Source organism: Rhinolophus ferrumequinum, chromosome X, assembly GCF_004115265.2.
Source record: "Rhinolophus ferrumequinum isolate MPI-CBG mRhiFer1 chromosome X, mRhiFer1_v1.p, whole genome shotgun sequence".
Taxonomy (NCBI): Eukaryota; Metazoa; Chordata; class Mammalia; order Chiroptera; family Rhinolophidae; genus Rhinolophus; species Rhinolophus ferrumequinum.
In genome coordinates this window covers 94,972,139-94,990,022 of record NC_046284.1, presented here as the reverse complement: position 1 = coordinate 94,990,022, position 17,884 = coordinate 94,972,139, and the positions used below count along the sequence as shown (strand labels likewise).

The window sequence follows — 17,884 nt, the reverse complement described above, 5'->3', positions numbered from 1 at the left end:
CTCCGGCCACCTGTCTGTTCCTGGCACAGACAAGGCCTGCTTGTTCCAAGGACATGACTAGGGCCACTTCCATCTGAGAAGGCTTGGTGGGGCGTCCAAATGCAGCAACGGGACTGCTTTTCGAGGATACCAATAAACCTCATGTAGCCAGGTGAGGAGAGCCCTGCAAATGTAACGACCTACTATGTACAAAGCAGAAACTTACGTGCCAAGGCGGCCTGGAAGATGTTGCCCTGACCTCCGACCCAACCTCCAGGTTCTCCCATCCCTCCCTGTCGCTGGTCCTGCTCCTCCGCTGGGGGTCTGAGCCTGCGCGGGGATTGCGGGGGCGGGCGGCCTTCTCAGCATGCGCAGTCGCTGCCGGGCTCGCTCCTTCAGTGGGTGCCCCGCGGGGTACGCGCTCACGCACGCGCACGGCCTCGCCTGCTCGCGCACGGGGCCTCTCGCGGCACGCGCCCCGCCCCGCCCCGCCCCGCCTCCTCCCCCCTCCCGCGCGCCCGCCTGCCGCCCGCCGCCGCCGCCGCCGCCGGAGCTCTGTAGTATGGCATCGAGGAGAATGGAGACCAAACCTGTGATAACCTGTCTCAAAACCCTCCTCATCATCTACTCCTTCGTCTTCTGGGTGAGTGGTCAAGCCGGGCCGGCGACCAGGCCGCCGCCGGTCAGTCCGTACAGTGATGCTCCGAGAAAGGAAGGGGGAGGAAAAATCCCAAATCAAAAATCAAAGCTTGGCCCCCTCCTTAAGGAGACAGGCGCAGGGTGGTGCTGGGCTGGCGCTGCAGGATGGTGGGTGCAGGTTTGGGGCTGCTCGGACCCTGGACCCCGTCGGGCGCAGGCTGCAAGGGGCTGCGTGGTGGCGGTGACTGCAGGTTGTCGACCTTTCCAAACGTTGTTTAATACGTTGATTTATTTTTTAAGCTCTCTGGATGGGGTCAGCCTCTGGGGAAAGTTGCGGATTTATTTATCTATTTTCCTCTCTGGAAACCTCCTCCCCAACCTCCCTTACCAGCCTGTAATAGGTGCTACTTAGAGCTAACCTGTGGGCAGCTGGGAGCGGGCGCGGGAGCGCAGGGCTTGATCCCAGATTCCCGGTTATTCCCGACTCCGCGGAGCTACGAGAGGGATGCGCCAGGAGCCTTGTGCCTGCCTGGCAGGGCAAAGGTGGCCAGAACCCCTCAAACGCACTGTTTGGGGGTGGGGGCCCCGCCGCCGCGCGAAGACGCACGGACGTGAGAGGGTCTTACATAAACCAAGGGCATCTTTGAGCTTTCTCGGCGACCCAGGAAATGGGTCTTGCGACCTGTTTCCCACTCCCCTCCACCCTTACACTCTTTATCTGGCCTTTCTGTCATTGCGTGAGCTCAATCCGCAGAGCCCTGGGGGAGGACTCCCGCCACTTGGTGACAGCAATAGCGCCCCAACTCTATTCCCCATCAAACTGGTGCTGCTACCAGTCCTTGAAGCTCAATGCAGAAGGGTGACGTCAGCCCCTCAGCCAAGGCCTCGGGGGGCTGCGTGGTGCACCTCGCGGAGCGATGCGCCCATCTGCGCGCGGGAGGGGGGAGAAGGAGGGGGCTGGAGGCTTGTGCCTTACCTCATCCTGTTTGGCAATTCGTGCAATCGGTGCGGGACTGACACTGCGGTGATTCACTTGGAGGGGTGGGTGGTACCTAAAGAACATTACCCGTTATTTCTCTTTACATGTAGAGAGCCTCCCCCTCCACAAGTTCCTCATTTCCACACCAAGCCACAGCCACCCTGCTGGAGAATGAATGTCTCTCATTCCACACCCCCCCACCACCCGTTCCCCAATAATCTGGGTCGTTTCAGCTTCCAAAGCAGTCATTTTGAGACCTGAGGCTCTGTAGAAAAAAGCCAGTCCCGTCTTCGGTTGTTTTTCTCCTTGCCACCTACCCACCCCCCCCCCCCAAAAAAAAGAAAAAGAAAATTAGCCCTCGTTTTGGTTTGAGACTGGACACAGTGCTCTATGAGGTACCCAGATTGCGCTTGATGGTGAACGAGGCTGTTTGTAATTACCAAGGCAGGAGCTGAAATTTATTAAGGATAAAAAAAAAAATCCCTAATGCTTCCCCACCTCCACCCCTGCGAGCATTTCCTTGTCACTGGCATTGGTGATTCTTCAGGTCAGGGAAACTGGACTCTGGGGACCAGGCATACCAAGAGCTCTGCGATGAGACAGGATATATTAACTGGTATATAACACAAGGCAAACAGAAACACACTTTATTTGGACTGGAAACAACACAGGTTGAAAATTTTCAGTAGTGGAATTGTAAGCTATGTATGGATCATATCTTAGGTTCTGCCTGGAAAAAGCAGTAATGCATGTTGCTTGCTGAAACTTCGCAGTAGCCATTGCTAGGAACTGTTTTAGGTTTTCGTTTGTTTCCTTAAATTTCTTTCTGTTTAGCCCTTTAGTATTTACTTGATTTCATTTTTGTTACTGGAGTAAATCATATGGGTGATTATTTTTAGCTTTTTGAAAAATAAGGTTTACAGTATATACAAAGGAGTGTTCTTTCAGCATCACTGCAGGCTGGTAGAGGAAGGAGTCTTCTAGACTGAGGTTTTTCGTGTGAGCTCCCTAAGTCTTCTTGCTTACCTCTCCCCCATTCCCATGAATCTAGTAATTACTTAATGCCCCCTAATACATCTTAAACAAGCGTTGCATTTCCTGTCCTCTGGTGTTCCTTGATGCCTGCGTTTTAATTTTTTCCTACTTTCAATATTTTATAGTCTGCAATAAAATGTTAACCTGGAGCATTTTCAATAATTTAAATAGCATTCAATAATCATTTCCTACTTCACAGCCAAAAGAATGAAATCTCTCCAGATGTGAGGGTATTTTAAATACGTCATTTTTGTTATTAAACCGTGATCCAAATGCTGTGTTTTCCATTGTACCTTAAATGCTGTGTTGTTTTTTTTTTTTTTTTTAAAAAAAAACAGCCTTATGGAGATACAATTTACCCTTTTTAAAGTGTGCAATTCATTGGTTTTTGATATAGTCATAGATAAGTGCAATCATCACCCCAATTTTAGAACATTTTCATTCCCTGAAAAAGAAATCACATACTCTTTAGCTATCATCCCACCTTTCCCCCAATTCCTCACCCCTCCTTGCTCTAAGCAATCACTAATCTACTCTATATATCGACTTTCCTATTCTGGACATTTCATATGAATGAAATGATATATTATGTAGTCTTTTGTGAATGGCTTCTTTCACTTAGCATGATGTTTTCAAGATTCATCCATGTTCATTCTTTTTTATGGCTAAATAATACTCCATTGCATGACTATATCACATTTTGTTCATTGTCCATTGATGGACTTTGGGTTTGTTTCTGCTTTTTGGCTATTATGAATATTGGTGCTGTAAACATTCATGTACAAGTTTTTATTTGAACATATGTTTTCAATTCTCTTTGCTGCGAATTGCTGGGTCGTATGGTAACTCTATGTTTAATCGTTTGAAGAACTGCCAGACTGTTTTCCAAAGTGACTGCACCATTTTACATTCCATCCAGCAGTGTATGAGGGTTTCGATTTCTCCACATCTTTGTCAACATTTGTAATTATCTGAGTTTTTTATTCTAGCCATCTTAGTAGGTATCTCATTCTGGTTTTGATTTGAATTTTCCTGATGAGTAATGATGTCGAGCATTTTTTTATGTGTTTGTTGGTTATTTGTATATCTTCCTTGAAGAAATGTCTATTCCTATCTTTTGCCCATTTTTAATTGGGGTTATTCATTTTTTATCATTGAGTTATAAGTGTCCTTTATATTGTCTTGATTCAAGTCTCTTAAAAGATACATCATTTGCAGATAGTTTCACCTGTTCTGTGGGTTATCTTTTCATTTTCTACATGGTATAGTAAAGTTTTGAAGTACAAAAGTTTTTATTTTTATTTTGATAACGTCCAATTTACTTATTTTCCTTTTGCTCTTTGTGCTTTTGGTGTCATCTCTAAGAATCCTTTGCCAAAGCCAAGATCATGAAGAAAATGCTGTTTGTAAGTGATTTATCAATTCAGCGAATGCAGTTGATACGTTTCTCTTTCTCTAGCACCTAAAGCTATGTGTGGCACATAGTAGATACTCAAATATTTGTCAAAACTTCTGGGGTTATGTTAAGTAATTAACAAAAAAGATGACCTTGGTGTTGTTTTAAGTGGAAGATGGAGGAAATATTAGGCAGAATTCTTTCCTTTGTGTTCTCTATGAATCGTTTTAATAGGACTTCTCTTCCCTTACTGCACTTTAAATTTAGGACTACTAGACATTTGATCTTAAAGTTGTGGTAGACCAGTAGCATTAAGAGATTGATGTACTTGAGCATATACCAAAGCAGAAGTCTACAGTTATGAAACAGACTTTTGTCTTATCTGGCATCCTCTTCTGTCTACAATTTCTCTCTTTGAGGTGTTCTTCTAAGGCAGTGATTCTCAGCAGGGGATAGTTTTGTCCTCCCACCCGCCCCCGAACATTTGGCACCGACTGGAGACATTTTTGGTCACAGATGGGGGTGGAGTGCTATTCGTATCTAGAGGCCACAGGTGCTGCTAAACTCCCTCTAAGGCAAGGACAGCTCCTCACAACAAAGAATTACCTGGCTCAAAATGTCAACCGCGCCTGCAACCTCTGCACTATTGAACTTCTACATAGTAGTAAGTCCTATGAAGAGAAATAAAGTCTTATGCAAAACTCACCATATTTACTGGGTGTGGAGCCACCATACCAGACCGTGCTCAACATAGTCGCAAGTAAGAAGAAAAACGTTCACTAGTACACCGTAATTCTTTATTTGAAGATGAAAGGTAGGTAGTTCTTTGTATAATGGTGTTGAAATGGGTAGGATGATTTGTCTTAGAGTTAAATGACATCACCTGAATGCTATATAAATGGATTCTTTATTTTCCTTGATTTCTATGTTTCGTTTTCAGGTTAATAGAAGAGGAGGAAAAAACACACCTAGGAGTAAGTTACTCTGTGGTTTAAAGACTAGCAAGCAGTGCCTGGCATATACCTAGGAGGTTTACTGAGGAAATGTTTACTTAATGAATGAATGAATGATGAATAAATAAAATTGTATTGACTACTCTTGGGCTCATTTATTTATTTCTACTCACCTCAATTGGGATACTTTTAAAACAATGTTATTTCCAGTATATCTGTGGTGATTTAAATGTGTTCCTGACACTGATGTATAGAAATGTGGGATAGAGGACTTTATAAAGATTTATTTATCCTAATGATAGTTTAATTTTTATATTTTTATGACCAGCTAGTTTACCAAACATTTTAGTTATCTAAATTTTTAATTGGAATTTAATTTGTTAAGCTTGAATTCAAAAAAACATATCTATCTTGTCCTAATACAAAACAAACATCCCTCCTTCACAATAAATACATTTTCTTCAACAAGCGGGAAAACCTTATAAATATGCTGCTTACAAGGTAAATTCTGTTTTGATTTATAAGTTTCTCCATGTATTTTAAATACTCATCTGAGTTCTAAGCTAAGATTTAAATCCACTGTATCTAAATCTGCTAAATAATATTGTGAAAAGAAATATTTTTTGCATCATTCCAGTGTATCTTAAATTTGATTTCTTCTTTGGTTATTCAAGGAAGTAATTAGTTATCAATAGTGCAATAAAATTCTCTTATGGTGAAATAGGAGTGATTTTTTTTTTTCATTTGGGAAACATCACTAATCTCTTTGGGGGAAGATTTTTTGTTAGGTTAAATAGAGGGGGGTGAATCTTATAAAGCAGTCCCTAACGTTTTGCAAAGTGTTTGAATTTGGGCACAAACTAAAGTTTATACTTATTATTTTGCATGTCAGTGCAACTCAACAAACATTCACTGGATGTCTTTTACATGCCAAGTGTTTGAATAGAATGTTTACCAAGTTTTACTAGCTGCTGCATTTAGCATTTTACCTTCGTTTCTAAGTCATGTACTTATTTTACCGCTTCTTGACTTTTCAGTGTTAGGTGTTATATGTTGTCTTTCTACTGTGGAAAATGGAGATTTAACTCTTCTACTTCTTTCTCCCATATCCACATCTTTCCAAATTGGGGCAGACCCCAATCTATCATTTATCCTTTTATTATTGTCCCTTTTCGTTTTGGTTAGAGCAGTATGTGGTGATTCCACTAATGCGACTAGGTAAGCCTGTTCACAGCTGAGCCATGTAGTGTGCTCTTTAGGATTGTTTGCACAGCTTTTTGTTTTCCCTGTCGTTAAAATTGCTTTGTTTTATATCCTTCGCTTCCGTGTTCCGTTAGTCTTCCGTGTTCACCACCAATTTCTCTCCATGCTTTCCCCAAGAACTGTATATCTCACTCAGTATGTTCAAACCCTTCATGTATCCTATCAGTTCCTATTGAAGACATTCCTCCTAGAGCACTCTGACCTTCCATCTGGGTCTTTGAAACAGCTGACATTATTATACTTGCTACCCATCACCCTGGGGAATCCTGTCTCCTTTTATGCTGGATCCTTGGTTTCCTATATGTCCGTCCTCTCATTCTTTTTGTTGGTTTCTTCCTTCATTTTGATGGAGTACCTCTGCTAGTAACTTTCTGGGAAAGAGTGTATTTAAGCCTTACAGATGTGAAATTTTTATTTTGCTCTTGCACTTAATTTGATAGTTTGACTGAGTATAGAGTTCTAGTTTGTAAATCATTTACCTTCAGAATATTGCTGTCTCCCTCTGTCCACTCACCCAGTCTTCTTGTTCTTGTTACGGTTGCAAAATCAAATGTTATTTCTGATTTTTCTTAAATTCTGATTTTTTTTTTCTCTGAGAGCTTTTGGAAACTTTCTTGTTCTTAGTGCTGTGTTGTATATTTAATTCCATTGCTTTCAATCTGGAGACTCAGGTCCTTCCTTCAGTTTGAGGAAATTGTCTGACATTGTTTTTTTAAAAATTTCATTCCCTGTCTTTTCTGTTCTCTCTCTTTTGATGTTGGACCTCTTATACAGATCCTCTAATTTTCATAATTGAATTTTCCATTTGTTCCATGTGTTGGTTTCCACGAGTTCTTTTTTGATATCTGAATGTTTTTTTTCTAGCATCTTGCTCTTGTTTCATAAGTGTAGTATCTTTTGTAAAGCCCTCTGATAATATTAATGATTTTTTTAAAAAGTTTGCTTTTTTCTGCATAGTTTCTTCCAAAATTCTCTGTTTTCTGCTATATTACAGACTTTCCTCAAATTTCTGGTGACCATTCGCTGTGTTGTTCTGTTCATGTTTAAGAGTAGAGCACTAAGAAGCTGATTGGAAGCTCCTAGCATGAAGTGGGAGTTTGTTAATTGTAAGTTGGGTGATTTGCCTGGGCAATTGAGTTTCGGAACCAAAGTCAGTATCTTTAAGTCTTTCCTCCTGGTCCAATCAGATTTCCTGCAGAAGAATCTTCCAATCTTCTTTCCGGATGAAGAATGTTAGGGAAATGGGGGTCTCCACATGCAGTATATAAACCTTTGTTTAATCTCCTATTTCCAGTAGAGAATCCATGTACACTACACTTTTTTGTTCTCCAGGTCAGAGACCCTCCCTAGAAAATAAATCTTTGAACCTGTGCTGGAATGCGGGAGAGGCCAGAGACAGGAAGTTGGAGGGGACCTAATTTCTTTTCAGACAGCTTTTTACCAGAGCCTCCTTATCTTAAGCCCCCCTTTGTCCCAAGTTCTAGATGTTCATGGAGCCACCTTTTGGGGGGGGGGGGTTTGTGTGCAAATATTTCATTCTTGGCTTTTCCCACAGCTGCCATGAGATTTGGCTTTTTCTCAGCTTCCAAAATGTCACTGTGGTTGTCTCCTCTTCCATTCTGTTTGTTAGTGTGTTAAAAAAATCCTTTAGGTGTCATTTCAGTGGAGTTTTGGGAGATAGCCAAGGTAAATGGATGTGTTCAATCCATCATCTTTAACTGGAAGTCCTTTCCATCTGTATCTCTACATTGCATGGTACTAATTAAATGCATAGGTGAATGTGAGGGATTAAATAGAGCACCTAAAATGGCAATAGTTGGGCTATTCTAGTAGATATTGGTATCTACTTTTCAAATTTCAAAGAGCCTTTGGATATCAAGGGGACTGTTCTAGGCTGGAACAGGTCGAATAAGGCACATCCTCTTTAGGATCATCTGGTTATTGGGGACTGGAGTTGGACAAGTAGAAATGAAGGTCTGAAGGTTGCTGCTGCTTTTCTCTGCTCTTCTAATTTTCTTTCCACCACGTGAATGCCCATGTGTCTTCTGACCTAATTCAGACCTTGCTAGATTAATGTGGAAGCAGAAGAATTCTAAGTATGGTGGGGAGTGGGGTGCTTAATGTTAAATGGGTCATTGTTCTGTCGTTTTTATGTTACTACAATGATAACCCTTCGTTTTTATTATAGGACTTGTACATTATAATCCGAAGAGTCTTTTTATTTAATCAAATTTCCTTCCCATATGCAACATGCAGTTAGGGTATGTGCACTACCTTTTATAGCATTTAGAGAACATTAAGTCTTTTGCACTTAGTAGTTGCTTAGAAACTAGCTCAATTTTTGTCCAAATAGAATGAAATACTTTCTTCAATTTTAATTATAGCTAGAGTTCTTTATTTGACCTTACTGTGAGCTACATATGATTCATTGACTGTTTAGCATTATATACTGTTTTAAGTAAGCACCTCAGAAGGTGCCGAAAATTGAAAGTCATCTGTAACTGTATTTCTTTGTTTAAACATATTAAACCCTTGACAGGGGTGACTAATGCACTGCTAAACCAATTTGAAACGCAGTTTTAAAATATATTCTTATGTCTTTTCCTCCTTTGGTTCCATTAGAGCAGCTTCCAATCTGGGTTATCTCATGGCAACCAGATCGCTGGATTACTGCTTGTAACAGGTTTTTTTTTTTTCTTTTTTTTTCTTTTGGCTGTTATTTCCCTTGCCATGACTGAATGCTTTTCATTCTTGGCTGAACACTTTTGTCCTGTTTTATATAGAGCCCCGATATTCATCAAGAAAAGGACTCGGGGCGAGGGAAAAGATAGGAGAGGGTTTTCTGTTTTGTTTTTCCCTTTTGGTTAGTTGATCAGCTGAACATGTAGGCATGTTAAATAGTTTGGTGATAGGATTAAGGATCCCAGTTCTACTTGGAAAGATTTTCTTTAGAGCTTTTTGTAATGCATGATGGGCTTTTTCATCATCATCTGTTTTAGATGGGGTTGGTCAGCACAGGTACTAGCTGAGCAATCTAGATCAGTGCTTCTCAATCCTGTTTACCCATCAGGAGTCCCCTAGGAGGACTAAAATGTTTGCTTAGACCCACCCAAAGAGATTCTGATTCAGTTGGTCTGGAGTGAGGTACCGGCATTGGTATATTTAAAATAATTTTCCAGGTGATTCAGCTGTACAGGTAGGATTGAAAACCATCGATTCGGAGAGAACTCAATATGTAATAGCAGGCCTAAGGAGTATCTAGCATTGGCCAATTGATTTTGTCTGTATTGCCCAAAAGTCTGCACTAGGTCTCCAGTGTATCTTAGTAAGGCCACATGGCCTTGTCACTCTTAGGAGACCTCGCGAGTTGTTCCTGACTGGAGGAGTACTCATCAGAAATACTAAGGGGCTTTTGAAAACACAGATGTTTAGTCCTATCTCATGCAGTTTCAATTTTAATTGATCGGAGAGAGATCTGGGTATGTAATTTTTTAAACCATTCCCAAGGTGATTCTAATTCCTGGAAGGTGACTCCATGGTCCATGGTGCAGTTTGTTATAAGTAAATTCTTACTGTATGAATGCTTTCTTGTGAATTGACCTATGTTACCATAAAGCTAGTTGGAGGAGAAGGTTCCACAAGCAAGATGTGGCCAATGTAGTATTTTTCTCTCTCAACTGGTCTCTGGCAAGAGTCTCCAAATGAACTCTTGGAGTTTGGGGTAGTTTCCATTCCTTCGGGGGAATCTATTTCTGTTCACGGTTGCACTGAGAAGTTAAGAAGTCTCTTGTTTTAGGAAAAACTGAGGGTTGCTAGATGGGCGGGAGGGGTGGGGGATGGGGGGGAGGGTGAGGGGATTGGAGGGCAGTCGGTGACCACAGGATGGCCACGGGTTTGAAAATTAATCTGGGGAACGTAATTTGGTGGTTACCAGAGCATAAGGGTGTTGGGGGGTGGGGGATGAGGGTGAGGGGGATCAAATGTATGGTGATGGAAGGGGAGCTGACTCTGGGTGGTGAACACACAGTGTGATTTATGGATGATGGGATACAGAATTGCACACCTGAAATCTATGTAACTTTACTAACAATTGTCACCCCAATAAATTAAAAAAAAAAAAAGAAGTCTCTTGTTTTGCCCTCTGTTAAAGATGAGACTATCATCCAATATGTAAAACACAAAGCTGAATTCATTACTTACCAAAGTAACAGAGAGCTGTGTTAGTCAAGCACAGTTTTTGAGTGAAGCAGCTTGCTGATCTCTGGGAAGTGTGGTGGTGTTTGGGGGTTGCTTTGGTTACAGAGGCATGAGTGGTTGACCTTGGCCTTAGAACCATGGCTATTTGGGTGAAACTGGTGTTCATTGACTTTGAGAAGCGTGTTCATTGCAGTGTGTCTGTTGCTGATTGGTTGACCTTGCATTGTATGAGACTGTCATTATAATTGGCTTCCATAAGTATGTTCCCTGAAGCAAGTTGCCATCGATAATTAGATTGAGGTATATTGTCATTGATCAAATAGGTTTAAAAGCGGGTGCTGGTGGTTACTATTTACCATTGCCTGTTGAATAATCAATCTCCCCCTACGCCACCCCAAGAGCATAGACTTTTATTCTTGTCTCTGACTACCGTTCCTTGCTTCTCTGGTGAAATGAGGTTGCTTGAGTACCTCAATTACAATTCCCCAAACATCATCCTGGTGATGAATAGAATTCCTGGATCAGTTCATTTTTCTAATCTTTCACAAACACTAATGAGAGTTTCTGATTTCCAGGGATTGTACTAGGACTTCCCAAAAGTAGACCCCTTTGGGTTGAAAAGGAACCCAAAGCTTAATAATGAGGCTGGGTGGTAAATGTTCTTACACATCCCTTCCACATCCTTGTCTTTTCTTGTGCTCAGTTTCTATTTATGATGAGGCTTTTGAGGATTTCTTGCTTCTCCCAATTTCTGTTTCATATATTCTAACCTGTATCGCTCACTTGGTATTCTTTTAACTATTGCCTTCTATTGAGGGGATTTGAAATTAGTACTGTGTGAAGTCTTGGCTTGGATATTTGCCAGGTGACCTTAGGCAAATCACATAGTCCCTTTGAGCTTTAGTTTCTTCTTCAGAATTGAGAATATCTGTGCTTATACGCCTCAGTCAAGTGTTGAAGGCTAAATGACATTCAAGGGCTTTGTGAAGTTTGACACACATGTGTTGGCAACTTATTCGTTATGGTGTAGAATGTTGCTTTTTTCTTAATTTCTTGCACAGGGAGTTACTATATCAATATTTGTTAAACATATAAGTTGATCAGAATGCTCCCTATCCTGGAAATTAAGGATGATTACCCTTTTGGGTTTTATAGTTTGCAACCAAAGAGATCTGGGATTCCAGAAGGGTTTGAATGGGAACCAAAAATATAATAAGTTTAGGTTGCTGAGTTTAGCCCTGTCATTGGAATAAGGGTATTCCTATCTAGGATAAATAAATACAAACCTGTCACTCAAAATCAAATGAGGAATTGATGATTTCCCTTATTCTTTTTTAATAAACTTTTAATTTTAGAACAGTTTTAAATTTACAGAAAACTTGTGGAGATAGTACATAGAGTTCTCATATACCACACAACCAGTTCTCCTATTGTTAACATCTTACATTAGGATGGTACATTTGTTACAGTTCATGAAGCCAAGACTGATATATTATTAACTAAAGTCCATACTTCATTCATATTTTCTGAATTTTTATCTGATATCCCATTCGAGCTACCAAATTACATTTAGTAGTCATGTCTCCTTAGACTTTTTTAGGCTGTGACAGTTTCTCAGACTTTCCTTGTTTTAGATAACTTTGACAGTTTTGAAGAGTATAGGACATGTACTTTGTACAATGCCCTTCAATTGGGACTTTTCTGATTTTTTTTTTCATGATTAGACTGGGATTATGTGTTTTGAGGAGGAAGACCACAGAGGTTAAGTGTGCCATTTTCATCACATTATATGAAGGATACCTACTATCAACGTGACTTATCACTGTTGATATTTTTTAATTTATTGGGGTGACATTGGTCAATAAAATTTTACAGGTTTCAAGTATGCTATTCTATAATACATCATCTGTATATTGCATTGTGTGTTCGTCAACCAAAGTCAAATCTCTTTCTGTCACCATATATTTGACTCACTTTACCCTTTTCTACATCTCCCTTCCCCCTTTCCCTCTGGCAACCACTAAACTGTTGTCTGTGTCTATGAGTTTTTGTTTGTTTGTCTTGTTCGTTTGTTGCTTTCAGTTTTATATCCCACCTATGAGTGAAATCATATGGTAATCACTCTTCTGGGTTTCTACCCCCAAAATTTGAAAACATTTATCCATAAAGATATATGTACCCCTATGTTCATTGCAGCATTATTCACAGTGATCAAGACATGAAAACAACGAAAGTGTCCTTCGATGGATGCTTGGATAAAGAAGATGTGGTACATATATACAGTGAAATATTAGCCATAAAAAAAAGGAAGTGCTATCACTCATGACAACATGGATGGATCTTGAGATTATCATGCTAAGCGAAATAAGTCAGACAGAAAAAAAAATCACTGTTGATACTGATCTTGATCACTTGCCTGAAATAGTTTGTGAGGTTTCTCACCGTAAAGTTACTCTTTTTCCCCCTTTTCATACTATACTCTTTGGAAGGAAGTCACTATGCCTACTAGCTCACAATTAAGAAGTGGAGAGTTATACTTCAGTTCCTTGAAGGTGGAGTATCTACCATTCTTTTTATTAACAGATAATTTCCATTCAACAAATGTTAAAACCAACAGTAAATACTTGATCTAGCAAAGAGTAAAATACTAAAAACGTTTGAGTCAGTTGGGAATTGGACAGGGATTCTTGCTTACCATTATTATTTATTATTTTGGTTTATCTGGTAAATGCAATATGATAAAAATAACTTAATGTTGGGAAAAGAAGAGATGAAATTATTTTCTCACAGATGCAATTGTTATATACTAAGAAACCCAATGGATTCTAGTTTAAAAAAAAAAAACAAAACCCAAAACCTAAGAATTTGCTAAAATAGTTGGATACAAGTTAATAATACAAAAATTAATGGGTTTTCATTATTTTAGCATACCCCTTTAAAAAGGAGAGGGAGGAAAACATTCTAGTCTCAGTAGCAACAGAAATCACAAATATTTCAGAATAAAGTTAGCAAGAAAGGCAAGGCTCTTATATGAATAAAACTAAAGTCTAATCGATGGTCATAAAATAAGATCTGAACAGATTTAAGGATGTTGTGTTCTTGACTGGGGAGATTTAATATAAAATATCAGTTTTCTAAAAATTTGTTTAATACAATTCCAAATAGAATTCCAACAGGAATTTTTCTGAGGGGAGGGGGTGGTATTTGATAAAAATGTTTATGTAGCACAATAAATACCTGAGAAATCAAGAGAAATTTGGGGGGAGGAGAAAGTATGTGCTTTAACAGTTATCAGAATATACTACTGTGTTTCCCCAAAAATAAGACCTAGCCAGACATCTGCTCTAATGCATCTTTTGGAGCAAAAATTAATATAAGACCCAGTATTATATTATATTATACCTGGTCTTATATTAATTTTTGCTCCAAAAGACGCATTAGAGCTGATGGTCTGTCTAGGTCTTATTTTTGGGGAAACACGGGACTGTGGCAGACAGATTATGAAATGGCTGCCACCTTGATCCCCACTTCCTGGTATTCATGCCCTGGTGTAATCTCCTCTACTTGAGTATGGTCAAGACCTGTTACTTGCTTCTAACTAATAGCATACAACAAGGGTGTTCAAATGTATGTCAATATGTGTACATGATTGTATTAGATAAGACTATAATATCTATCTTCCTGAGAGACTCTGTCCCTTGTTGGCTTTGAAGAAGCAAGTTTCCATGTTGTGATGTGCCCTATGAAGAGGGACACATGGCAAGGAATTGAGAGCAGTCTCTGGATGACAGCCAGCAAGAAACTGAGGCCCTCAGGTTGGTAGCTTGCAACCAACAGAATGACGCCAACAATCAAGTGATCTTGGAAACAGATCCTTCCCCATTTAGGTCTCAGATGAGACCACAGCCACCTGACACCTTGATTGAAGCTTTGCAAGACCCTTAAAGAGAAAACCCTGTAGAGCTGTGCCCAGACTCCTGATCCCACAGAAACTATGAGATAATAATTGTGTGTTGCTTTAAGCCTTAAGTTTGTGGTAATATTGTTATGTAGCAATACATAACTAATACAACTATAAAGTCACTAGTTGATTCAATATGATTTTGACTTAGAAATAGACAAATAGATCAGTGGAACAATAGAAAAATCCAGAAATAAATTACAGTGTTTATGATTTAACATATGAAAAGGGACATTTCATTTCTGTGAGAGAAAGCTAGGTTTAAATGGTGCTTATACAACTGGATAAAATGGAAGAAAATATAATTGGAACCCTTACTTAAAATTATATTAAAACTTCTAGTTGGTTTAAATGCTTAAATATGAAAACAAAAAACAAAATACTGAACGAAAATATAGAGCTCATATATATAATACCGGAGTCAGAGAGATGGTCCTTAAACAAGCTGGAGACTCAGAAGCAATTAAATTAAAAAATCATTGTATTTGCTTATAATTTTTAAAATTATATGGCAGAAGGTACAACAAAGTCAATTAAATGATTGTGGTGAGATAAGGAGCTAGTGCCAGAGTGTTAACTAATATGTTGCTTTCTTCATTAAGAAGTCTTGTCACAAAAACATCTATTTATATTCTGATGCAAGCTCCTTCTCATTCTGGACTGACAACAATTTGCTGACCAGCACTGGCCCACTGACTACACTGGGAGTTACTGCTCTAGGGTAGGGGTCGGCAAACTGTTTCTGTCAAGGGCCAGATAGTATTTTAGGCTTTGTGGACCATATGGTCTCTGTTGCAACTGCTCAGCTCTGCCGTTATCCTGTGAAAGCAGCACAAATTTAAATGAATAAGCAATGCTATATTCCAATAAATTTTTATTTACAAAAAGAGGTGGCCAGCCAGATTTGACTGATGACCTGTAGTTTGTTGACTGCTGATCTAGGAGATACCAATATAAGGATGACATAATCTTTAGCTTCAGAATTAAAGTTTGAAGTTTTATATGGGCCTATAGGAGTGGGAATGAAGCAAACCTCAGAATTTTTAGCCTGAGAGAGCTAGTCATGCACTATCCAATAAGGCAGCCTCTTGAGCACCTCAAATATGGATAGTCCAAATTGAGATGTGCTCTAAGTGTAAAATACACAGCAAATTTTGAAGATTTAATATGAAAAAATGTAAAATATCTCAAATTTTATATTGATTACATGTCAAAGTGGTAATATTTTGGACATTACGTTAAATAAAACATTGAAATTAATTTTATCTGTTTTTAATTTGAATGTGGCTACTAGAAAATTTAAAGTTAGATGTGTAGCTTGCCAATAATATATCTCTATTGGACAGCAATGGATTAGAGTACTGGAAGTTTAAATTAAGTCCTGTGGGACCAAGGGAGAGAACTCATCAAACAGGAATTAAGAAAGGTTATGTGGACAGAATTGACCTTGGAGAATGACGGGATTTTGACAAGTGGTGCTCTGGGAGGATAATGAAGGCTATCAGATGGAGGATGTGGCATAAGTAAAGGTTTGGAGAAAGCACTATGGTTTCTGTGTTTGGGACAGGAGTTCGTTTAGCTCTAATAAGGGACAAAGCATGTGATGAATCTAGGTAAGTAGGCTTAGGCCCTATTGTGGGTTGACTTGCATGGGTTAGGGCTTTGGACCTATTGGCTGGAGGGGGCTGGTGGTGAGGTGGGGACGAGGCCATATTTCGAGCAGGGAGTGGTAACTTTGGAAGCTGTTCATAGGTCTCATCTAGAAACAGTAAGTTGGTGGGATTGGAATAAGAAAGGCAAGAAGTGGTGAAACCAGGTTAACGAGGAATGAACGAAGGTATAATACAGGGTGGCAGCAGGAATGAAGAACAGAGGACATCAGAAAGCCACTTGGTGATGTGGCAAGCATATTTGTGAGTGAGTGAGAACCCTAGTGTTACTCGTATGTGCTTGAAGTACCTGCATGATGGTGATGCCTTCATGGAAATGCAGACCTTAGAAGAGACTGGCTTGAGACTAATAGGATGTTTTCCATTGCATGGGTTTAGGTTGAGATACCATTAGATTTAAAAGGTAGGCCAGCTCTCCGAAGCTTGCTCACTTATGTTTTTTGCTGACAAAAGTGGCCCTGGGCAGTAATCTACTTTTGGCCATCGCTGTACTTCCTGACCCTTCCCACTGCCCACCATGGTCACAGTTAATTGACTGGCGAGAGGATCTGATCCTTCCTTGGGTATTTGCTTGTTGGCTGGTCAGTGGAACTTGAGATGATCAGGCTTGTACGATGTGAATGGAACAGTTCTTTTTTTAGGCACTTGAACTTGAGATACAAGAGACACAGTTGGTATAGAGGCAGAAGGAGAAAGAAACAAAGGGGGAAGTAGCAGGGACAGGAAAAACACTAAGTCATGGGAGTAGTGGATAGCTCAGTGTGATGAGTGAACTCCTGGCCACTAGATTGTGTAGGCTCCTGGACAGCTCTATACCGTGTTTCCCAGAAAATAAGACCTACCCTGAAAATAAGCCCCAGTTAAGATCGTCAGCCAGATGGACGCATTTAGTACGTTATGATGATGTTCCAGAAGAAGATGACATGTATTTGAATAAATGTAGATTGTTGTAGAAAAATAAGATATCCCCTGAAATTATGCCCAAATGCATCTCTGGGAGCAAAAATTAATATAAGTCCCAGTCTTATTTTCGGGGAAACACGGTAGCAGCCCATGCTTTCCCCTTCTGGCCTGGAAGAGTGACTTTTCATGGTTCCAGCCAAGCAGTTGATTCCCACCCATTTTATTCCTTCCTTTTTCCTAACAGTAATGTGCCTTGGCTAACCAAGAAGGGTGATTAGGTGGATGCTGGAAGCCGTTAGGAAGGCAGGTTTAGAATTAAAAGAGGAGTTTGGTGTGGTGATGCAAAGTTGAGAAAAGCCCATTTGTCCATATAAGGTGCATGAGATCATAAGCAGTATTCTTTTCAACTGCACAGTGAGCCCAGAGTGAAATGCAGTTGACGCTAAATTGTTTGCTGACAATAGGTGTGAATAGGTTTATCGAAGCATCCAGCTAGCAGCACTAATGGAAGCCTGAGTTTCCAGTAGGTCTTGTTTAAGGGATGAAGGTTCTACTACAGGATAGGAGCCAGTTATTTGAGCCAGTTATTTATTCATCTTAACAGCAGCTGCTCTATTTGCAGAGTGTGGCTAGCAGTTGTTTTAGTTTATATCCTTCAGAGATGTTTTGAGGACAAACAAGTAACCGTTTTGTGTTTTGTATTCTTCATAAGATAATCCTGGTATACAGAGGTGGTAGCTAGCCTGATAGCTTCTATAAATGGCTTAGAATAGGCAGCTTGCTGACTGGAGTCTCAGTGAGTACTTTGAGGGTGGGGGGTTGATTTAGTCTAGATGACAAATGGAGGGGAAATGCACTTTTCCCCAGCATTGGAAACTGAAATCAAAATCTTTTAAACTAAGATGTAAG

At 39.9% G+C, this 17,884-nt stretch overlaps 1 protein-coding gene across 1 annotated transcript in view; it reads left to right on the top strand.

Annotated features, from left to right (window-relative positions):
- Window positions 1-481: 481 nt before the first annotated feature.
- Window positions 482-17,884, top strand: part of TSPAN7 (tetraspanin 7) — a 133,750-nt gene continuing 116,347 nt past the window's right edge. Inside the window, exon 1 of the mRNA XM_033104190.1 lies at window positions 482-622. Within this exon, the coding sequence (XP_032960081.1) occupies window positions 542-622 (81 nt within the window). The 5' untranslated portion in view covers window positions 482-541. The remainder of the gene's footprint in view (window positions 623-17,884) is intronic.